Source organism: Crocuta crocuta, unplaced genomic scaffold, assembly GCF_008692635.1.
Source record: "Crocuta crocuta isolate KB4526 unplaced genomic scaffold, BGI_CrCroc_1.0 scaffold586, whole genome shotgun sequence".
Taxonomy (NCBI): Eukaryota; Metazoa; Chordata; class Mammalia; order Carnivora; family Hyaenidae; genus Crocuta; species Crocuta crocuta.
The window spans coordinates 2086882-2112007 of record NW_027532407.1 but is presented as its reverse complement, the minus strand read 5'-3'; the positions used below and the strand labels follow the sequence as shown (position 1 = coordinate 2112007).

The 25126-nt window shown below is 37.0% G+C and overlaps 2 protein-coding genes across 2 annotated transcripts in view; one reads left to right on the top strand and one right to left on the bottom strand.

Annotated features, from left to right (window-relative positions):
• Window positions 1-25126, bottom strand: part of GTF2F2 (general transcription factor IIF subunit 2) — a 157835-nt gene that overhangs the window by 75944 nt on the left and 56765 nt on the right. The gene's annotated exons all lie outside the window — the stretch shown is intronic.
• Window positions 11678-13266, top strand: KCTD4 (potassium channel tetramerization domain containing 4). The gene has a single exon (XM_077778781.1). It carries the CDS (start codon window positions 11819-11821, stop codon window positions 12596-12598), a length of 780 nt encoding a protein of 259 aa, XP_077634907.1. The 5' UTR covers window positions 11678-11818; the 3' UTR covers window positions 12599-13266.

Sequence of the window (25126 nt, the reverse complement as noted above, 5' to 3'; positions counted from 1 at the left end):
GGGTAGTTAGGTTTGTCTCTAGTACTCTCACACACTTCTGCTCTAACTATATTAGAATTTGTTTATGCTGTTTTACTGTTAGTAATTATGCAGTTTGATTATATATTATGTAATCTCATTAATTATAAATATGGGGGAAGGAGATGTTTCTATAAAAACCAGGTTTAATGCCTTGAGAAGTCTTGATATAAAAGTAAGTTGCTAAAAAAACTACTGTCGAAGTAGGAACTGGAGAAATTAACATGAGACTAGAAGAGAAACAGGAAAGTCTAGGATTCTGCATTCCTACTGCTTCAGTATCTGAGTTCTTGCTCTTTTCTAAGAAGCCAAAATTGTAAATCTAAACTGGATTAAGGGCACAATTTTCCCAAAAAAGAGAAAGCAGATGCTCAATCAGCATACTATACTGAAATCAAAGTCCTTGTCCCACATGTACATGGTAGTTAAATGTACATTTTAACTATTAAGGTAAAATGTTTAAAGCACTAGGAATGCGGGGCGCCTGGGTGGCTTAGTTGGTTAAGCGTCCGACTTTCGCTTAGGTCATGATCTCGCGGTTCGTGGGTTCAAGCCCCGCGTCGGGCTCTGTGCTGACTGCCAGCTCAGAGCCTGGAGCCTGTTTCAGTCTGTGACTCCCTCTCTCTCTGACCCTCCCCTGCTCACGCTGTCTCTCTCTCTCTCCTAGAAATAAATAAAACATTAAAAAAAATAATAATAAAGCACTAGGAATGCATATAAAGGATTCTCTACTTTTGAATTTACCTGACAGAATACCAGTCCCTCCCTATGGGCTATGGGACACTACAGCACAATGCAGAATTTTTTAAGGGTTGTAAGACAGGCACACACAGAGTACTGAGACTAAAACACACAAAGAGACTATATCTAGATGAGGTTCCAGAAAAGTTTTGATAGAGAAAACAATGTTTATGTTGGATTTATTTTTAACGTTCATTTATCTTTTAGAGAGAGACAGAGTCCGAGCAGGGGAGGGGCAGAGAGAGAGAGAGGGAGCCAGAATCTGAAGCTACTCCAGGTCCTGAGCTGTCAGCACAGAGCCTGATGCGGGGCTCAAACCCACAAACTGTGAGATCATGACCTGAGCCGAAGTCAGACACTTAAGTGACTGAGCCACCCAAGAGCCCCTGTTTATGTTGGATCTTGAAAAACAGGTAGACTTTGGACAGGAGGTAAGGCAGGAAGATGCTGAAGGTGATGGGAATAGAGTGAATAACAGCTTTCGTCTCCTTCCTCTCTCTCTCTCTCTCTCTCTCTCTCTCTCTCCCTGTGTGTGTTTCTCTCTCTGAATTTCAAACTAAGGGACCCACACCAGAATTGGATTCTGGGAAATTTTCAGAATCCTTCCAATTTTTCTTATCACCTATCCCCTGCCTTTTTTGCAAGATCCATTTACTTCTTGGTTTCTCGTACTTGTAACCAAAAGAATGAGTATGAGCACACAACTTTGATAATAGTTTTATTTTATTTATCTATATCCTACCACCTAGTTTCAGAAAAAAAACTGAGAAAGAGGCACCTGGAAGGCACAGTCAGTTAAGCATCTGACTTTAGCTCAGGTCATGATCCTGCAGTCCGTGAGTTTGAGCCCCACATCGGGCTCTGTGCTGACAGCTCAGAGCCCAAAACCTGCTTCGGATTCTGTGTCTCCCTCTCTCTCTGCCCCTCCCCTGCTCTTGCTTTGTCTCTGTCTCTCTCAAAAATAAGCATTAACATAAACAAATAAATAAGAAAAAATTTAAAGGGTATATATACAAAACATATGCCATATAAAAGAACTGCAGAGTTCTAGTTCTCATTCTGTCAGTAAATAGTGATGTCACTTTGGCGAGGCTACTGCACATCTCTGGGCCTCAGCATGTACATAATGAAGTTCCTGGGATCTCTGAGATCTAGTTCCAATTCTCTTTCACTTAATAAACAAAGTAAAAAAACAGCAACTGGCCTTCACTTCCAAGGGATGTTTTATTATTTCATTAGTGTTTATTTTGTTTGGGCTGATACATTCTTTTTTTCTTTTTTGAGAGACAGAGAGCAAGAAAGCGAGAAGGTGTGAGCAAAGGAGGGGTCAGAGAGAGGGAGAGACACACAATATGAAACAGGCTCCAGGCTCTGAGTGGACAGCACAGAGCCTGATGTGGGGCTCAAACACACGAACCGTAAGGCATGACCTGAGCCAAAGTCGGACGCTTAACCGAGTAAGCTACCCAGGCACCCCTGGGCTGATACTTTATAAAAGACCTAAGTATAATTAAATTTTCTGAGGAGAAATTAAAAGCTGTTTCTTGAAACAACAAAATGTTGAGAAATTTCAGCTCTAACCTACACCTTCCTGTTCTTTATCTCAACTGAGACAGACTCTTATGTTGAAGAACCAAGAAAACCAACAGGCACTTTTTACAAGTTAAGGGCATACTCAGTTTAAACAAGTTACAGTAATAAGCAGGGAGGGTGCTTATTAGCACTGGCATGTAATTAATGATACCAGGTATATTAGAAAGATGTTAGGCATCAGGAAGTTATAGGCATTCATTTCCACAAGGCCACTCTGGATCCAGTTCAGGGTGGAGGCCTTGACGAGCACTTCCAACTCCAATTAAAATACAGATAAGTGGGCTTGAACCAAGATTTTGGACTGTTCCTTACAACTTCTGAAGCTACTTTCCTGATTCTTATTCATATCACATCTGTGTCTATAATCTGGAAAAGGACCGAAGAAAAAATATTTCCACAGAGCAGGTAAATTTAAAAGGTAAACCATTTTTAATATTCCTACTAATTTCCATTCTTCTCATTTAAAAATCTTTTCATGGAAGTTTGTTGCCTGTGGTTCACAGGGTAAGGCAAATCTATATAAACTACTTGGCATCTTAACAAACCATTTAGGCAAACTTGCAACCTCTGTATTATTAAGAAAGTGATCCTTATTCAACTCAAATTTGTGAATTGATGTTCTGATCTATTTAACCTTCAAAAAATTTAGAAATAAAACATCATGGGGCATCTAGGTGGTTCAGTCGGTTAAGCATGTAACTTCAGCTCAGGTCATGATCCCATGGTTCATGAGTTCGAGGCCCACATTGGGCTCTGTGCTGACAGCTCAGAGTCCAGAGCCTGTTTCAGGTTCTGTCTCCCTCTCTGTCTGCCCCTCCCCAGCTTGCACTCTCTCTCTCTCAAAAATAAATAAACATTACCAAAAAAAATTTTTTTTTAAAGATCATGTTCAGATTTCAGTAAACCCACAGTTAGCATTTGATTATTTACCTCAAAAGTAACAAATGAGCAGTCATATAAATATTGCCCAAAGTTATCTATTTATGTAACATGTTTTGATATAATATTCAAATTACAAATATGCCTAATACACTGGAAATTCCCAATTTTAAACAAATACTGAAACAATATTTTGAGGACTAGACCAAAGATTTAGAAAACATCTCAACCTCCTCACTCATAGTACTACTCTTCAACTGTTCACCTACAGACTGTAAGAAGGCTGCATGTACATTCCTATATAAGGGACATTGAGGGGCACCTGGGTGACTCAGTTCGCTAAGCATCTACCTCTTGATTTTGGCTCAGGTCATAATCTCATGGTTCATGAGTTCGAGCTACACGTTAACTTGGGATTCTCTCTCTCTCCCACACTGTCTGCTCCTCTCCCATTCTCTCTCTCTCTCTCTCACTCACTTGCTCTTTCAAAATAAATAAACTTTAAAGAGAAAAAAAAGGACACTGTAATAATGATCAAAAAGCATCTGTGAATGACAAGAATGGTTGCCCAGGAGAAGGAAAAGTAGCTAGCTAAAGTACAAAAATCAAAGATGGAGGCCTTAAAGGCACAAAGGAATCTGGATTGTTCTAGTTCACAGAACCTATAACAGACTTTAGATCAAAGAAATAACATAGGCAATGAGCTTTTTAAAACCAAATATTTGTATGTTTTCATGCTTACAAATGAAGGCCACAAGTTACTGTTCCTTCTATACTTCAGACTACAGTCTCTTTTATGCTTGTTACATCATATATATACTCAGCCAATATAAAAACCTCTTGAATACAGATGTGGGCATGATGTTTTGACTTGTAAACAGGCCAAATCTCTAACCTCAAAGCTGCTTTCAAGAATAAGAGGCTGGATAAAACCCAGAAATAAAACACAGCTTTATAAAAAACATAAAGTAATGTTATGTTTAATAAATGAAAAATGCAGGAATACCCTAATAATATAATAATTTGTTTTAGTTAGACCTTCATCAAAGGGTGCAATCCAGCTTCGAATATTATACTTGAAATCAGAGATAACTTAAAAACAATAGCAAAAGTGGGGTCCCTGGGTGGCTCAGTCGGTTAAGCGTCTGACTTCAGCTCAGGTCATGATCTCATGGTTTGTGAGTTTGAGCCCCGCATCGGGCTCTGTGCTGACAGCTCAGAGCCTGGAGCCTGCTTCAGATTCTGTGTCTCCCTCTCTCTCTGCCACTCTCCCACTTGTACTCTGTCTCTTTTTCTCTCTCTCCCAAAAATAAACATTAAAAAATAAAATTTAATAAAATTAAGAAAAAATAGCAAAGGTGATTAAATGAATTGAAAAAATATCCTTCCAGGAAAGATAAAGTCTCCTAGAGAGCAGACTTTCACTATAATGTTATATTATTATTAAATAGTGCCAAATGCTCTGCTTGACATGGTAAGTGATACCAAGGAAGAAAAATACAGACCCTTGCATGTAGAAAGACTGCAATATACATGAAGGATATAATATTAATGAAATATTTATAGACAATCCAATGGCACCTATTTTCAAATCAACTGAATAGGATTCAAGTTTCATTAAGTTTATCTTTAGTACCTCCTATTCTCTTCACCATGTTTAATTGGTTAACAGTGGCGATGCCATGCACTAGTTTAGTTCTTTATGATTTTTAAGATAATTTAACAAAGTTATCTCCACAACTACAGGGTAGAAGTTATGTCCCCATCATTTAGAAGTCCTTTGAGAAAACTTCCCTTTCCTGACTCATCGATTTCCTTAATTTGGTGCTTTTTCAACTCTGCTTGATCATTATTAGAATAAACACCTGGGGAGCTTTTTAAAAACTATTGGGCCCAAAGCCAGAGATTCTCCTCTAACTGGCTTATAGGGCCAAGAGATGGTGGTATTTTTATAACCTTAATAGATGATTCTAATATGCTATAGCCAGAGTTTAAATATGGCTCCTCACCCCAGACTTCCTTTCTTCCTCTCCCGTATCTCTATCAACTTTATTTTCTGGTGGTATATAGGTAGTAGTTCATAGAACTGCTCAAATATTTCAACAAATCTCATCTATTACATCATCTTATAAGCCACTAAGACAAAACACTGCCATGATTTTAATCCATACCCTGATTTCAGAAATGTTTAATGTGAAAAAAATGTGCAACATGAAAGAGTCCTCTATCCCTAATTTACAATCAATATATTGTAAGCAACTGCATTTGCTCCTATGAACCACCACGCCCTGTCCTGCTGCTCAGGGCCCCTTTTCTCTCCTCCTCCCCATCTTATCACTAGGGACACAAGAGCATCTTGAAGAAAAGAGGACAGCAGAAGGGGTAGTGAGTGGTAAGGGACAGCACTTACAAGCAAAGATTTTGTTTTTTGGTCACTGATTTCATAGTAGTATTACCTTTACAAGTTTTCAAAGTCATGTCCCTCATTTTGAGATTGTAGATAATGGTTACTAACATTTTAAAAATATCTTCTTCCCAAAGAGAAGGAAAAATTCCATTTTGCCAAATAGCGCTATAAAATGAGTTCTATATAATAATATAATTTCAGTGTTCAGTTGATGGCCCATGAAAGTGCTATGCTCATCTGGTTACAATAGAATTTTCCAGTGAATAATAATGCACAGGCTACAATTCAAAAAAGGGAAAATTCATTTTAAAAACGTAAATGACTTCTGCTTACAGAATTATAAAACACTGCTTTCCCTGAAGCACTCATCTCCCAAAGTATATTTAAAATATGAATTAATATGATTTGTAAATTGTTTTCATAGTCATCTGTGTAATTAGTGAAAAGCGAAGAAATGTGGAACGGAATTTTGCTTGAAGTTCTCATTTAATCTGTCATTTTTATTTGTTCTCCTTTTAATACATAGTGCTTTACTCTTTTCTACACTCCTCAAATGAAGCTTAAGCTTGCCAATATAGCAAAGATTCCTGCGCTTCTCTGAAGACTCGGGTCAACACTGCAAAACATTCACAAACATGTTCACCTGAGTGAATTACCCATCCTCATCACCTTCCTGCCAGAGGTTATATCCCATGCCTATAACCCTAGAAGGGTTCAAGCACTCTCATAGTTGGTTAGATACTGTGGCCCATCAGCAACATAAGCCAGGTGACACAGTACTTGCGTTAGTACAGTCCCAGTACCAGGTAACACCTAAGGCAGATGAATTTTATATGTCAAAACTAAAGGTTTGACGTTCAAACATAATTAGATTAACATGGAAAAAATCCTTGATTTTTATAATGTTAATACATTACACTGTGTAATTTTTTTTTCTTTTTAAGAGAGAGCAAGCATATACCCAAGAGAACTGCAGAGGGGCAGAGACAGAGGGAAAGAATCCCAAGCAGGTTCGACACCTAGCATGGGGCCCCAGGCGGGGCTCAGTACCACCACCATGAGATCATGACCTGAGCTGAAATCAAGTCAGACGCTTAACTGACTGAGCCACCCAGTGCCCCTATTCCTGTTTTTTAACACAGAAGCTAAAGTAAAATAGTCATAGCTGAATATCTAAATGAATGTTTCCCACATTAAATGCTATTAACAGGGGGCTATAAAGAAGAGATAAACCACACATTGAACAAGAGAAACTTGGGGCACCTGAGTGACTCAGTTGGTTAAGCATCTGACTCTTGATTTCAGCCCAGGTCATGATCTCACAGTTTGTGAATTCAAGCCCCACGTTGTGTTCCATGCTGACAGTGCAGAGCCTGCTTGGGATTCTCTCACTCCCCTCCTCTCTCTGCCGCTCCCCTGCTCACATGTTCTCTCTCTAAAAAATAAATAATTAAACTTGAGAGAGAGAGAGAGAACCTTAGTTTGCAAAAGACATGTTTCAAAGCAAAAATGAGAGAGAGAGAGAGAGAGAGAGAAACAGCTTGCAAAAGACATGTTTCAAAGCAAAAATGAGAGAGAGAGAGAGAAACTTAGCTTGCAAAAGACATGTTTCAAAGCAAAGAGGCATCAGAGAACATAAATATAAGATGGCCAAGGGTTAGTCAGATTTGAGAAAATGTACAGAGATATCATAATGGAGTCAGGTAGGTGGGTATAAATTCAAGTGAGAAAAACAGAGATCAATAAGCTTGAAAAAATGTGGCAAGTCCAGAGCTCAGAGAGTGCCAGATTTAAGTAAAATTCGACAGCAGCTGCTCTAGCTGTAGTTACCCTCTTTCTAAGGTAATGGGAACTAATGACAGGCAGAAAACATGGAGGTAAAAACAACCAAAAAGATATGGGATAGGCAGAGACTGTGGAGGCAGAAGCACTATTCTTATTTTAAAGACAGCTCCTAAAGCCAACCCTTTTCCTTGAAAAGGAGTGTCTGAATTTCATACAGGAGGGAGTGATATGTTGAGCTTGGGGGAATTATCAAACTTGTGTCTTCCAACCAAGAGAGATACCTTCTTGGTGAGGTTCTACTTCCTTCCATGGCACATAGAGCAAGCATATATTATGATGACATCCTGTGTCAATCAAGGCGATGACAATGACCTTATTTTCCATCAGGAGCTGGTAGATAAGATGAGAACTCCTCCCACTGGCCTGGAAGATGTTCTGCCTAATGCAGATAGTGAAAGATTAGCATCATATTAGTGGAAGATTTTGCTAGAATTTGATTAGGCACTGGGCCTAACTAATGGGTATACTTATACCAAGAACCTAACATGGCACTGTTTAAATCCTAAAAGTTGGCTAAAGGGCTCTTTTATATGCGTGATTACAGATGTCTAAGATAGAGGTGATTTGGGGCGCCTGGGTGGCTCAGTTGGTTAAGTGTCCGACTTCAGCTCAGGTCATGATCTCATTGTTCGTGGGTTCAAGCCCCGCATCAGGCTCTGCTGATAGCTAGCTCAGAGCCTGGAGCCTGTGTGTGTGTCTCTCTCTCCCTCTGACCCTCCCCTGTTCATGCTGTCTCTTTCTCTCAGAAATAAATAAAGCACTTTAAAAAATTAAAAAAAAAAAAAAAAAAAAGAGGTGATCTAACTCTAACAAAGGTCTACAGTACTGAGTAGAAAATAGGGCCCCTACCTTAAAAAAATCATTTTGCTTGCAAATGAGATGAAATCCTCATGTCTAGTGATCAAGTGGATCTAAGTGAACTAATCTTTGACATGTGGGTTAAGCCTTTTGCTGAAACTGCTGAACTGCAGTTTAGATCTGCAGTGAGGTGGAGAGATGTAATCACACCATATTTTCCTTGGCATACGAAGCATCATTTTTATAGTTTTAGGGCTGTGTGGCCCTGATTGACACTATCCAGGACAAGCTTTCCTCACCCTCCACCCACCCAAGCAGGCAAATATAAACTCAGAAGAGAAAAAAGAAAATAACCTGGCTGTCTCATAAGGGGCAGGTGTGCCACAACAGGCAGAAATGATCTACAACTCCCTCCAACTTCTGTAAAACGCAACCATGTTACTTTAAAGGGGACAGTGTGGAGTAATGAGGATAAAGTGAGGCCTACTGGGAGCCATTTTTCTTTTTCAAGACTGCAAGTTGGGGGCAGCAGGACACAAAAGAAAAGTGCTGTGGATTCATATCAATTTCTAGTGAAGCACTAAGACAAAGCTTCCGTTACACTATTGTTGCCAGGCCACGGGTAGCAAACAGATCATACGTGGCAGGTGAGCAGAAGCCAGTGTGAAGTCTAGAGTGAAAAAAAGCAACCAAGGGTCAGAAGTACATACTGGGGTGGTTCAGAGTCTGTCAAAGCAAGCAAGCAGAAACAAAGAACATGCACCAATAGTCTTAAAAACCAGCAGCAGACACCAGAAGTGCGTTACCAAGCGTGAGACAGCCCTGGAGTGCTGGCTGAAGAGGCAGTCCTGTCTCACCCTTCCATCCTGAGGAAGCCCACCTTCTAGCAGCATGAGCTTCATTTCCCCATGAAGGCATCTACAAATGGGCCAAACAGGCTGTAGGGAAGAAGGCCTAGTATTACATGGTCATCTCCTACATTACTTGATTTAAACACACAAAACCCAGGTTCCATCACTACCCTACAGTTATGATCTATTGATTCTGATGTCCCATAAAGTTCATTTAAAGAGTAGTCAACCAGACCTATCAATGAAATTGTTATGCCTTTGTTGATTCTGCTTATAACCTGGTGCTACTAGTGTACAGTGACTATAAATATATGAGTCCCAAGAATACATTTCTAAACTTGTGCCAAAAAAATCTATACAAATTTTAAAAAATTTTTTAATGTTTATTTTTGAGAGAAGGAGAGGGAGGGAGGGAGGGAGAGAGAGGGGGAGAGAGAGAGAGAGAGAGAGAGAGCAAGCAAGCACAAGTGGGGGAGGGACAGGGAGAGTGGGAGACACAGAATTCGAAGGAGGCTCCAGGCTCTAAGCTGTCAACACAGAGCCCAATGCAGGGCTCAAACCCACAGACCAAACGATCATGACCAGACACTTAACTGACTGAGCCACCTTGGGGCCTCTCTATTTCTTAAAAAGTCAGATCTATAGAAAAGACTTGATTCCAAAAGAACAAAATCGGCACACACATGAAATTGTTAGAATCTAAGAGTAAACTTTTCTTAAATAATGCGGGATTGAGAGGAAGCTTTAGTTCAAGTACTGGCTTATTAACAAGCTGTAAAGTTCTAGGTAAAACACTAGTTAAAAGCTCCCTAGGGGTGTGTGGGTGGCTCGGTTGGTTAAGTGTCCAACTTAGGCTCAGGTCATAATCTTGCATTCGTAGGTTTGAGCCCTGTGTCAGGCTCTGTGCTGACAGCTCAGAGCCTGGTGCCTGCTTCGGATTCTGTGTCTCCTCTATATCTGCCCCTCCCCCACTCGTTCTCTCTCTCTCTCTCTCTCTCTCTCTCTCTCTCTCTCTCTCCCCCTNCCCTAGAATGTAATTTTATTTTTGGTAAAATGAGGAGGTTGAATTTTATGGTCTCCAAGCAAAAACTCAGCTCTAAAAATGTTATGCTTTCGATTTCTAGTTTAATTTCGATGGACTTTTGATAATCTAAGTAATAAATATATGTTATCTGCTATAAGTAAAGATATATTTTTTTATATCTGAAGAAATCTAATATTGCTTAAAGAAAATACAAGGTGAGCATTTTTAGAAGACTCTGCTCCAATGTTGCCGCCAACATACTGTTGAATAATTTAAAAATATCTTTAATGTAATAGAAATAAAAATCAATTTAATATTAAATCTAATTTAACTCTGAGAATAATGTAGTTCCTCAGAAAAATTTAGTAGAGAGACCAGTCAAATAATAGCGTATTGGGTACAATGTTCACATTTCTTCCCCCCGGGTCTTTAAACTCTAGAAATGAAAGTTCAGATCTCTGAAATGTGTTGGAAGGCAAGTTAGAGGAAAGGAGAAAAAAGTTTGGGGGTGGGGGGAGAGACACACCAGACTCAACACTGTTCCAGTTCCCAAGTTACCAAAAAATAAAAAGTTGTCTTTGGCCCTTTCTTTTGCCTTTTGTGTACAGAGGGAAAAATAAGAAACAACAAAAACAATAAAAAACAGTGAAATTTACCATGACACTACTTTATAGCAGGTATTCTGAATCTTTTGTCTTCCCAAACACGTGAATGTGGGTATGTGAACGCGCACGCACACACAGTTACAGTATTTTCTACAACAGCCCAAGTCTTTGTTCCGCATTGGAGCAGGTTTAGGGAAAATAAGCTTATGAATTTTCCATAGGAAATCTTAACCAAAAAGAAATGTAAATGACTACTGAAAGCCTGTATATTTCATGCTTTACGTTAAGGTAAAACAAACCAACAAGCAAACCCAAATAAAATAAACTAATAGAACCTTATGTTAAAGAGCAATAAGAAAATTTCTTCTCGGTGCTAAAGATCTTCAAATCACAATCACATGCAAATCCAATTAAATTCAAGTGCAAAGTCACAAACAACACGTTTAAATATTCTCATTTGGGTCTTTAAAATGACTCCACCACTGTGAAATTTGTGTTTTATAGGAGAAAAGATTCTATTCACCTCCATCCTTTCTCTCTTGGTTTCCTGTTTATGATTTATGTTTAAAAATGATACAGAGTCAATATACAATATTCTCCAAATGCTAACAATATTATTCAGTATTAGGCTTGCCTGCTTGAGCAATAACTTAAAAGACATTTAGAAATGGAAACATACTCACTTAGCTGGAGAATTAAACATCTGTAACTGTTTAAATGCCAAGAGGAAATTCAATTTATTGAATAACTTGAGTAACTTTTATTACTTCAAAGAATATACATGAAAATCTTAACAAATTCCTTCCCCGATACGGTTAAAATGCAAATTGTCTTTTTTTCCCTTCCCGGTCTTACTCCAGAAATCTCCCGCACACAGAGCTGACAACGCCACCTACTGCAAAACCGAGCCGCCGGCTCAGGCGACGCTGCCAGCATTTCCATTCCATCACCAGGCTGGAGCTGAATAAAGGCGTGCTTTGTGTGGTACTGTTTCTTTTTTAAAAATCTCAAAGCCGAGAAGAACAGGCTTGTTATTTTGAAAATAGCATTTTCAAAAATGGAGCGTAAAATAAACAGAAGAGAAAAAGAAAAGGAGCTGGAAGGGAAACACAACAGCTTGGAAGATGCTGACCAAGGAAAGAACTGCAAATCCACACTGATGACCCTCAACGTTGGTGGATATTTATACATTACTCAAAAACAAACACTGACCAAGTACCCAGACACTTTCCTTGAAGGTATAGTAAACGGAAAAATCCTCTGCCCGTTTGATGCTGATGGTCATTATTTCATAGACAGGGATGGACTCCTCTTCAGGCATGTCCTGAACTTCCTACGAAATGGAGAACTTCTACTGCCGGAAGGGTTTCGAGAAAATCAACTTCTTGCACAAGAAGCAGAATTCTTTCAGCTCAAGGGACTGGCTGAGGAAGTGAAATCCAGGTGGGAAAAAGAACAGCTAACACCCAGAGAGACTACTTTCTTGGAAATAACAGATAACCATGATCGCTCACAAGGACTGAGAATTTTCTGTAATGCTCCTGATTTCATATCAAAAATAAAATCTCGCATTGTTCTGGTGTCCAAAAGCAGGCTGGATGGATTTCCAGAGGAGTTTTCAGTATCATCAAATATCATTCAATTTAAATACTTCATAAAATCTGAAAATGGCACTCGGCTTGTACTAAAGGAAGACAACACCTTTGTCTGTACCCTGGAAACTCTTAAGTTTGAAGCTATAATGATGGCTTTAAAGTGTGGATTTAGACTGCTGACCAGCCTGGATTGTTCCAAAGGGTCAATTGTTCACAGCGATGCACTTCATTTTATCAAGTAATTACCTGTGTCATGAACAAAGGCAACAAGCATGCAGCCAGCAAGCTTCGGAAAACCACGGCATCAAAGGCATCCCAAATAACGTGTGCCCAGCCAGCTCTGTACTCAGAGCCCTGCTGCTAATCAATTACTGTGAGCTAACGGTATGTAAATTCTATCGCTAAAGATGTCCTTCTCAAGGGTGTTCCTGCTGATAGACTCTTACACTTAAAACACAAACAAGTGATTTCTATAAATTATAAATAAAGACTGAATGCTTTTGCTATTTGTTTATTTCTCCTTAAGCTGTCTTTCAATCAGAATGTCTTGGGTACTTGCACAATGAACAAGCATGTACATTATTTATCATTCATTTAAGTAAATGGTAATACAATATTTTAAGGGGCTGTAAGATTTAAAATCAAACCTACAAAGAAACTGAAGTGGTAAAATTAAGCATTGAGAGCAAAAAAGATGTGCAGATGTGCTAAAACCGAGCTATAGTGAAACCAAATGTAACTGTAAGAAGGTATTAAAGCTATTATTGACTTAATTTTACGGCAGGCACCAAAAGCTTATTCATAGTTCCTGTATTTCATACTATAATTATAGCTGAATTGACATATTGCTGAACATTCCTAGAAAACTGCTTGATGACAATAAAAAATAAATAAAAGCACTATTAGCTTCTTTGCTTGTATTAATAATTATAATAAAAAGTTACATGTGTCACTTTCAAAACAAAGAGTACCACTTGATGATTTCACAGAATACTATGTATTGATGTAGTCAACTGGCAGGCTATAGTAACTCTGGTCTTCCAAGTGACAAAAATCAGCAAATTCCTTTCTTTGCAGGCAGAGCTCCAACACAACCTGGATAATTTAGCCTCAAAAGAATATGTGGTATCAAAATAATAAAGGAGTTCATTTTCAGAACCACCCTAAGTATATATTCATTTTTCAAGCTCAAATATATTAAATGCGCATCACTAAACATTATTCTTATGAAAGAACTTTATTCTTTTCAATACCTGCGTTGATGCTAAATCTCAGATTCAGAGAGTTGTGTTAATTTCTTTAACCTCATGCTGAACAAGGAGTTTTTAAGTTTTAATTTTGTTAATGTTTTATTTATTTCTGAGAGAGAGAGAGAGAGCGAGCGAGCATGAGCAGGGGAGGGTCAGAGAGAGAGGGAGATACAGAATCTGAAACAGGCTCCAGGCTCTGAGCTGTCAGCACAGAGCCCGACGTGGGGCTCGAACCCACGAACTGTGAAATCATGACCTGAGCTGAAGTCAGACACTTAACTGACTGAGCCACCCAGGCACCCCAAGAAGTTATTTTTAAATTAAGTTTTATATATGGCTGTCTCAATGAAATAATGCAGAAACTTAGCTCTAAATGTGAGTGCATTTTTCTCCCCAAAGAACAACTAAATAATTCTATGCCTCTCATTTCCTTTGGATTCTAAGGACAAATTAGATCTTAAATTTGCTCCTTTAAATCTTAACTTTAATAAACTTTAACAAAAGGTTTGTGAAAACTTTGACTGAGGTTACACAAATTAACATAAATGTAAAAAGTTTGCTTACACATAAAAGCTTAGAATTAGCAGCAGAGCTATTATTCATTCTCAGAACTCTGACTTCCAGTTACAAAATCAAAGGGAATGCAAAAGTTGGCTGTACATACTAAAGGAAATACTTTAAAAGCTATCATACAAAAAGGTCCTTTTAAAAAATGCACATTAAAGGGGTGCCTGGGTGGCTCAGTCAGGTAAGCGGCCGACTTCAGCTCAGGTCATAATCTCACGGTTTGTGGGTTCAAGCCCCGTGTCGGGCTCTGTGCTAACAGCCAGCTCAGAGCCTGGAGCCTGTTTCTGATTCTGTGTCTCCCTCTCTCTCTGACCCTCCCCTGCTCATGCTGTCTCTCTCTCTCTCTCCCTCTCAGAAATAAATAAAACATTAAAAAAATTAAAATAATTCTCAGAAAAATTTTTTTTAAATGCACATTTAAAAAAAACCCTCAAAACTCCATATCAACCACACAATCTTCTTTTATGTGTAACAGGAAAAAAGATATTTCTAATAAAAGTCAAATTACCTCTTATATGCGTTAGCATACATAGCTTAATCAAGATTTAAAGGAACTATGAAAACAGAAAAATACAGTAAAATCTATTTTAGCAGTCACTATAATAGAACTGTTTATATGCTTCACCAGCTTATGAGTGGACTTTTCCTTGACATTTGGGCTTTGGTAATGAAAAAAAATGATAGTGATTTAATGTCAAAGCAAGATTTTCTCTAACAAGATTTCACTATAGATAATAAATATAGCCCTGACATATCTTTTTACAGGGGATATCACTGAACAAATATCCTTAGAAGTGTAAGTTTTTGCATGAATTCACAAAAAGAGATTTAACTGTTACAACAAATCATTACTTATGGAAACCACTACTTAAAGAAATCTGTCATTCATTTTGATGAATGTCTCTAAAAAATTGTATCTGGAAGCATTTAACTCATCTTCAAACTTTTGATAAACCATAATATTCTAAAACAATTTAATAATCTAGAAGGTTATTTGACCAGACTGATTATTCTTGTGTAACATTTTAGAAGTGTATCTTTTTAAATTCAGCTAGTTGCACTTGGATTTACACATCCAAGTGCATAGTGTGTTATAATATCATTTTCAATTTTACCATTTCTTCAAATATTTAGCAATACTTCCCATTTAAAAACACTCAAGAAATCATACAAAATGCCAATCATAAGTCAGAATGACACTGTCATATTTTTGTTTGTAGTCAATGAAGAATTTCTTCCTCAAATTTTTCTCACAAAATTCTTATTTTTCTCATTGCTCCATAGACTAAGTCACAAAGTGACTCTTTATCTTCTCTTAAGAAGAAAGGTAATAAAAAAATAGGTTACTATACTTGCCACAAGCCCAACATATACAGTCTTATATTTGGAATTATCCCACACAATGCTTCTAGCACTGTTCTTAAAATATGCAAAATAAAAACACAGCTTATAGTGTACCATACTTCTACAATGTACATGGCTGTGTGCAGAGCAAATGAAACACTTAATGAGACTTTTCAAATAATAGAAGATGACCACCATCCCAGACTGAAGCTAATGATACTAATGAAGCTTGTTATTTTTTAAAGAAAATTAAATACAGTTCAATTCTATTTTAAAGATAATAAAAGATAACACTTACTGTTTTATTACATGCCTGATACCACACTATGAGCATGTATTGTCTTAATTAATCCTCACAATGACCCTAAGAAAGGTACTATCATTCTTTCACAATCATATAGTTATTAAAGAGGTAAAAGAGGATTCAAAACTTGAAACCCAGGTATATTCGTTTCAGAGCCTGCAGGAACTGTGTCTGCTTTTGCTGGCCACTTACATCTCTAACACTTAAAACCTGGCATAAAACTGGAGTTCATGAAGTATGGGCTCAACACAGAATACCAAAATACAGGTTTGCCTCACTTGATAAAAATCTCACAATGCAGGTTCTTATAAAATGTTGAGTGAAAAACTCAACTATGGGAAAGTAAATACAATTTTTAATGTCATGTTGGGTCATTTAAAGAACTTGAATCATCTCACAACAATAAAGGATATCCTAAATTTCTCTATTGGTAAATCTAGATCTTCACATAACAGGTTTGTGGAAAAAGGAGATTGATTAACTTTTTATGACCTGTACAGTCCACAGAATTGACATATTATGAAGAAAAAATACAGCACACATAAGCTCTGAAGTCAGACTTGGATTCAAACCCAATTAACCTCCACTAACTTGCCTACAAAATGTAAACAAGAGGAGTGCCTGGGTGGCTTAGTCGGTTAAGCGTCCGACTTCGGCTCAGGTCTTGATCTCAACGGTTCATGGGTTCGAGCGTGGCATCGGGCTCTGGGCTGACAGCTAGCTCAGAGCCTGGAGCCTGCTTCAGATTCTGTGTCTCCCTCTCTCTCTGACCCTCCCCTGCTCATGCTGTCTCTCTCTGTCTCAGAAATAAATAAAAAAAAATTTTTTTAATGTAAACAAGATTCTTAACTTCTTTGAACTTCAATATCCTCACAGCAAAATGGAGATAATGATTAGCTGACAGATCCTTTTTAAGGCTTAAATTAAATTCTAAATTTTATGTAAAGGGCTTCATCCACTATAGACTTTCAATAAGCACTGGTTATTATCTTATCCAGCGTAAAGATATCTTCATGACACAACCATGAATAACACGCACAAAAACGCACATTTACATTAATTAGGCTTTCAATTTAGACATAAACAGAATGCAGACTTTTAGCAAATGCAAGCTTAAAACTTTGATGAATGCTATAAGGTACAAGAATATGTTTTAAATTGCTACAGGTAAACATAGTTTTCATTGATATTAGTTTAAAAATACATGAGCGTTTCTTGGGACTTTTATAGTCTATCTTCATGTACAAAATCTACAAGAACAAAATAATCATTGCATCTGTTTCATCAGCAGTATAAAACCAGTCAGCAGTAAGATATGTGATAACACAATCTGAGAGATACCCCCATCTAATAAATTCTGGTTAAATGTCTTAAACTGCAACGATGTCAGTCAAGGTTAAAATTAGAGCATCTGAATCATAATTATCCTTGCTGACAAAGCAGAGGTGTAGTATGGACTATCCTAAAGAGCATGCAACTTAGAAATTATTTGTATTTAGCTTTGAAATATATATGGCTACTTCTGTAGCAGACTGATCTTCCTAATCATATTTTGCTTAAGCTGGTGTTAAAATTAATTTGCTTCGGTGAACAAGCACCAAGGGAGTGGTGATAAAGGAAACTGTGCTGGGCAGAAGGAAATATCTAAGATGAAATTTTAAATTTACCTAAAATAATTTATGAAGAGGAGAATATGTTTCTACCTCTTGAAAAAAATATACAAAAGAGGGTGCATGGTGACTCAGTTAAGCATCTGACTCTTGGTTTCAGCTCAAATCATGATCTTATGGTTCGTGAGTTCAAGACCTACATCAGGCTCTGCGCTGACAACACGGAGCCTGCTTGGGGATTCTCTCTCTCCTTCTCTCTCTTTCCCTCCCCTGCGCTGTGTGTGTGTGTGTGTGTGTGTGTGTGTGTGTCAAAATAAATAAACATTTAAAATAATAAATACAAACAACTATCTAATAAATCACTCATTTATATGTATTTAATAAAGAATAGTTCAAGAGTTTCTATCAAACAAAAATCACTGATACACATCTCCTAAGTTGCTATAAATGAGCTCCATTTAATTCAAATTTTCCAACAATGCAAAAAAAAATGTATAATGCTTTTAATGTTTTTGTATAAAATGTGGAAACTCTAATTTAAATCACTAATTATTTTAGAAAAAATACTGAATTGGATATGAAAGAATTATATGTCTTTAAAAAAAACTGTTCCCTAGCATAAAATACAACAATCAACAATGAGTTTTTCCAAACCCAGATTCCAGAGTATTTAGGTACATTTAAAAGCAACATTTAGTAGTTTTGGGGTGTGTGTGTGTGTGTGTGTGTGTGTGTGCGTGTGTTCAAAAATTTCTTTTTGAAGACAGGCCCAACTTTTCAAAAAGTAATTCTGCTTACTGTCTTCAAGGATGTTTAGACATATATTCTACATCATTAGTGTAAAATTAAACAAGTCTGATTTCTTCTTAATTCCACTCCATTGATTTTGCCTTGTTATAACAAGTGTTTATTAACTAAGTTTTAAGGTTCTTAAAAATTACTAAATGATATTAACTTTTAAGCAGCCCTCTTAGAGCAGCAGGCAGCGCGTCAGTCTCATAAATGATATTAACTTTAATCTCAGTGGCTGCTTGAATTTAATAACCTTCTGTGATTTAATGATGTTTTACCAAAAAAATGAGACTATTTACTTTAGATATATCATTTAATGAATTGTTGTTCATTTTTAAAAAACATTAAAAATAAGTAGGAATGCAGATGCCCATGATCGCATATCTATTTTGATTATTGCATATTTTTTTCTATCCATATATATTTTTAAAGAAACCCATATAGAAAGAAAAAGGGAAGACTATATTATATATAGCTATGTGCAAGAATAATTTGGTAGCAAATGTCGGGTGGTTACTGGAGAAACACAAAATAAAAGAATCTCAAAGTCATAGGTGATTAATCTATAAAACAACAAAATCAAAATATACAACCACAGGCATTTGCACTTATGATACATACCCGTTTACTTGTTACAATGCAGCCCAATAATAACAGACTGGGATTCAGTATATAAATATTCAGCTACCTTGAAAACTGGAAGCAGGCTTTATTAAAATGCCATTTTAATTACCAGCTATATTTCCCTCCCTTCTTCTTTCTATCTTACCTAATTTAAATTATTTGGATATAAGGCAGATTATACTTATAAGGGTCAAGAAAACAAGGTTTTGTATCTCTTGCTATTATAGAACAAAAATTTTTTTATATTGTAAAACTCACAAGATAATAAGTATGTAGAAAAATAAGAAAGCTTGATATAAAAATTTGGCAGGTAAGGGGCGCCTGGGTGGCTCAGTGGGTTAAGCGTCTGACTTCAGCTCAGGTCATGATCTCATAGTCAATGAGTTCGAGCCCCATGTCAGGCTCTGTACTGACAGCTCAGAGCCTGCTTCTGTACTGGAGCTTGTTTCTGATTCTGTGTCTCCCTCTCTCTCTGCCCCTCACTCGCTCACATTTCCTCTCTCTCTCTCAAAAATAAACATTAATTTTTTTTTTTTAATTTTGGCAGTTAACACTGAGGTATTTAGTGACGCCATAGGCCATGCATTAAGTAAACTCATTCCCATTCTCATCCTAAGACTTTCCATTTAACTGAAGGATGTAATAAAATATTTTAAGGTAGAATTAATTTTAATCACTTTTAACTTTTAAATAATGAAGATATATCAAATACTGGTCTTTCTGGATTCAAGACAATAAAAAAGCATATGAGGATTTAAAATTCAAGGTAAAGAATAAACACACCAACAAATAAATAAAATTCAAAGTAAAGTATAAGGTACAGTTTTAAGTACTTTATATGCACTGTCTCCTTTAAAACAAAGTGCAAAGATTATTCCTTTGGTCCCCAAACCCACTCTTTCTTTCTGTTAGTAATCGAGCCCTGATTCAGGGTGGCAACTGTACCCAGACAAAGGCTGTATTTTCCAGTGTTCTGGGGCTCCTGCTGGGTATGAACAAATTATAAAGTTCTGACCAATGTAATATAGGCAAAACACATAGGATGTGCTTTTGGATAATGTCCTATAAAGGTTACAAAGTCGGGTGAACCATTTGGCCTTGCCGTATTGTCTTCACTTTGCTGCCTGGGATGCAGATGTGATGGCTATAAATGCAGAAGTCATTCTGGATCATGCTGAGGATGGAAGCCATGAACTAATGATGGCAGATGGTGGATGATGACCATGGAACCATCATACCAGACCCGGACTACTTATCTCAGAATTCCTTTACAAAGAAGAAAAATTTCTTTGTATATTTTGGGATGTCTGTTAATCCTAACAGATGGATGTGGGTCCAATCCCCTTTTTACAGATGAAGAAACAGACTCAGAGTTAAGCAAGTTGCTGCAGGTATGCAGCTCGGAAGAAACCTTCAAAGTGCCAAACTCTTAACCATTTATATGATACCACTTTCAGACCTGACACAGAGAACTCAGTGAGAAACTTGGTTGTGTACATAAGCCTTGAAAATGGGCAAGATAATGTAGGATGGTTAGCACCTCCACTCATTTCAGTAGGCTAAGACTTGGTTTAAAATACTGGAAGATGACAAAGTTCACCAAAAGGGAATCCAAGCAGTCTGGTGAGTTTGCTGCAAGAAAGAACTGGGATAGAGAATCCATTTCTGAGACATGTTGAGTCACAACCACATAGAGGAAAAGGGGTGACTGACAGGTCGAAGAGTGTAACCAGGAAAGAAACCTCTGTGAGCCAAAGAGTTTTCCTCATTCAGGTACAGAATAATTATTGAATAACCCAGGAGAATAACTAGCTCCCCAGGAATAACAATCAAACTGCTAAAAATTCTTCTAAGGGAACATCAAAGAAAAAGTAGAATATCTTTATACAGTGGTGGGGTGGTGGTAGAGACGGTATTCATATAAAGTAAACAAAGGAACAACTTCACAGATTTCTGAGATATAATCAACCTAAAAATTTTTTTTTTTAGTATTTATTCACTTTTGAGAGATAGAGACAGAGTGCAAGCAGGGGACGGGCAGAGAGAGACAGAGACACAGAATCTGAAGCAGGCTCTAGGCTCTGAGGTGTCAGCACAGAGCCCAATGCGGGGCTCAAACCCACAAACCATGAGATCATGACCTGAGCTGAATTCGGATGCTCAATCGACTGAGCCACCCAGGTGCTCCGATACAGTCAACTTCTGTACTATGCCCGGCCCCCACACACTTTGAGGGTGGAGGAGGAATAAGACTATAGACCGAGAAGGGCATAATTCTCTTCTGTTTCCCAGTAGTATCAAACAATTTAAAAATACTTAGGATCAAAAAGCATTCTGTATGCTCTGTTTTAGAGTCTTCTGAGAGGAAATAAGAAAACTGAGAAAAAGAAATGTAGTCTGAAAAACTGAACTGATGGAAGCTGGCAGACGGACATGGCCAATTTCTTAGTAACAGCAAGGCATGAATGAAGAAAGAGTTACAGAAGAAGCTATCTCCAGACAGAGAGGGTCCTGAGGCTTTAAACCAGCAGGGTAGTCATTTGTTTCCTAAGTAGCCAGTATTATTATCTTCAATTTTCCAAATTAATAAGCTTGTGGTAAACTACTCAAATAATTAGACACTTTCCCCAAGAACATGTCAACAGAAGGATCAAGAAAAACAACTGCTGGCTTGTTTTACACTTAAGTTAAAATACTGGAGCACTGATGCTAAAGCTCACATATTTTTTTTTGTTGTTGTTAATAATAAGATAAAAAGTGATGCAAAGGAAAACAAGTGAGTTTTTTCATTTGGTTTTGTTTTTTTCCAGTTATAAAATTTTAATCAGATGATCTTTTACTACCAACCCTCATTCATCCACACATTAGATTTATTTTATATTTACTTCTAAGTATGCAGTGTTTTTGGATGACATAGCTTTAAAAGACAAAATATGAAGTTATTGTTGCTTAAAACCTTATTTTACACAGCTGAGAACCAAGTTACTTATAAATCCTTGGAAGATTTAAACATGAGAATACATATATATATAAGCGTCCATTAGAAAGGAAAAGTATTTTCAAAATCGGCAAACTGATAAGCAAAAGATGTCAAAGATGTCACCCATACACCAATACAGATGTCACCAGTACAGTTAAACAATCCTGAACATTGCCCTAGAACGCAGGCATCTTTTTAGCTTCTGGTTACTTATAGCTAGTAAATATAACCAAACAGGAAGTAGACAGATTGAGAAATGTTCTTAATCTTTTTTAAAAAGAAAAATTTTCTAATGTTTTATTTATTTCTGAGAGAGAGAAAGAAAGAGAGACAGCATGAACAGGGGAGGGTCAGAGAGAGGGAGACACAGAATCCGAAACAGGCTCCAGGCTCTGAGCTAGCTGTCAGCACAGAGCCCGATGTGGAGCTCGAACCCACGAACTGTGAGATCATGACCTGAGCCGAAATTGGACACTTAACCGACTGAGCCACCCAGGTGCCCCAAAATGTTCTTATTCTAAAGCACTCAAGGAAGATGCCTGCTAACCTAGTTCCTACCAATCTTTTATAAAATCAAACAGAGAAAACTAGGACCAATGGCACTGAGTGGTCAATCTTTCTGAATTGAACACACACCTAACTAAAGCTGCTAATAACACCTGCAGCTTGGCTTCACATTAGTGATAAATTTCTTTTAAATTTTAAGTTAAACTGTAATTTACTTAATCAAAACAATTCACTTTCTTAGATCCTTCTTTTAAAAACATGTTCACACTTGATATTTATTTAAAATAATCTCTGTAGGGGCGCCTGGGTGGCTTAGTCGGTTAAGCGTCTGACTTTCTCTTGGGTCATGATCTCGCAGTTTGTGGGTTCGAGCCCCACGTCGGGCTCTGTGCTGACTGCCAGCTCAGAGCCTGGAGCCTGTTTCAGTCTGTGATTCCCTCTCTCTCTGACCCTCCCCTGCTCACGCGGTCTCTCTCTCTCTCCTAAAAATAAATAAAACATTTTAAAAAATAAAAATAATCTCTGTAGTCTAAGACCCTCACATTTAAGTTTATTGTTCATCACTATTCAAAATCCTAGCCCACAAAATTATTGGCTGATATTACAAATAAAAACTGATAATAATGGTAAATAATAAATATAAAAATAAAAGAATAAAATAAAGAAGAATGAAAAGTTACTAATGTTTACTAAGCATTAATTTGTGCCAGGAACTTTTCTTATTGCTGTACCTAATTTACAAATGGAGAAACTGAAGTTTGGCAAAGTATGTTTATGGTTTCAGAGCTCCTACTGAGAGACTGAGGAGGGTTTTAATTGAGCAGCCAGGTTCCAGAACCCACTCTCAACTAATACAACCTAACACTGTCAATCTAAATCCTCCCTCTAGCTTTGAAAAGTAGAAAATTGTTTTTTTCCCACCATCTATGAGAAGTGTTCATCAAACAACCTTATAATACGAATGTGATTCAGGGGTAAGGTGTTTAATTCACCTGAAAAAAAATTTTTTAAAGAAATAGTAGAAAGGAATGTTTATATATGTAAACAATTGATACATCTAAAACTTTCTTAGCTATTCAAAGATTCCCCAAAAACCTCCAAGCTTTTTTCCTCTGATTTCTCATTTTAAAGTAGTGACTTTCCTTAAAACCACTTTGGATAAAAAAGTAAAATTCTAAGCTGCCTTTAGATGAAATGAGTGACCCTTTCCTTTTTGAGGCAGCCAGCAAAGGAGGGAAGTACATAAAGAGAACCGATGTCATATCTATTTTGTTTTTTTGATGACTATAGGACCACCAGAGAGACTGACAATCCACCAATACAAAAATATATTTTTAAAGAAAAAGTCACATTTTTTGCATGTCACTATATCCTTCTAAAGAAAATATTAAGACATACATGAAAAAATTGAATAATTTTATTCAATAAAAACTAGTTAGGGGCGCCTGGGTGGCTCAGTCGGTTAAGCATCCGACTTCGGCTCAGGTCATGATCTCACAGTTCGTGTGTTCGAGCCCCGCGTTGGGCTCTGGGCTGAGAGCTCAGAGCCTGGAGCCTGTTTTGGATTCTGTATCTCCCCCTCTCTCTGACCCTCCCCTGCTCATGCTGTCTGTCTGCTTCTCTCTCTGAAATAAATAAAACATTAAAAAAATAAAAAAATAAAAAAACTAGTTAAAGCAATACATTAAGGAAGTTAATAGGCCTCAATTATACATGCATACACAAATAACAATTCAATCCATTTCACTACTAACACACAAACTAGAAAATAAAAATGTAAAATAAAGGAAAACCTAAAATGGCCATTTTTTCACATGAAATAAACCATACTAAATTAAATCAGCTTATAATTAAGACAAAATGTACATATTAAAAATTAGTTTTCAAAAAAATTAGATTTCAACATCAAATGAAATAAAGGAGCACAGAGGCAAAAGTATGATTCAATATGTACATCAATTCTTCCACATTAATATTTAGCTAGCTTAAAAATAAACATTCATGAATTTTCCAGAACTTCTTGAGGAATAAAATATATATATATTTCTATATATAAAATTTTAAATATATACTTAAAATAGACATGTAATCTTGAGTCTAAAATGGAGACAAAAATTCTACAATGAAACTGAAACAAAACAAAAAACCTGTGCATATTTTCTAAAAGTCACTCATGAACTAGTTTTAAAAAGGGCTCTGGGATGCCTGGGTGGTTCAGCTGGCAAGGGTCCGACTCTTGGGTTTCAGCTCAGGTCATGATTCCAGAGTCCTGGGATTGAGTCCCACGTTCAGGCTCCACACTGAGTGCAGAGCCTGCTTGGGATTCTCATTCTCTCTCTCTCTTTTTCTCTAAATAAACAAATAAACATTAAAAAGGGGGGAAGGGCTCTAATGTGGAAATCCAGACAATATAGAGATAAATGAAAAATAATTCAGAAATAAGAAAGCATGATTAGAAAACCAGAAAAAAGCATAATAAATTTTATAACTAATACTAAGGTTAAACAGCAGGGGAATTAGCTGTAAAACAGAATGTGAGCCTTTAAAGCCTCAATAAAGTAAAAATTAATCACTAAAAACTGAGAAATTACATTTTGAGAAAAATAACTTCCTAATTCTTCATAAATGAGAATTAACAAGTTTGTCAAAAAGTGCAACCGGGAGTTAAAACAAACAAACATAATAACTCTAATCCCTTAAATCCTCCCTCCTCACATCTACAGCCCCACCCTCCAACAATAGAAGCAGCTCTTGTATCTCTTATTTTTATGGAAAAGAAGCATTTCTTTGAC

Coding starts and splice junctions, on each gene's coding strand:
- KCTD4 (XM_077778781.1), top strand. CDS start 11,819: ATGGAGCGTAAAATAAACAGAAGAGAAAAAGAAAAGGAGCTGGAAGGG.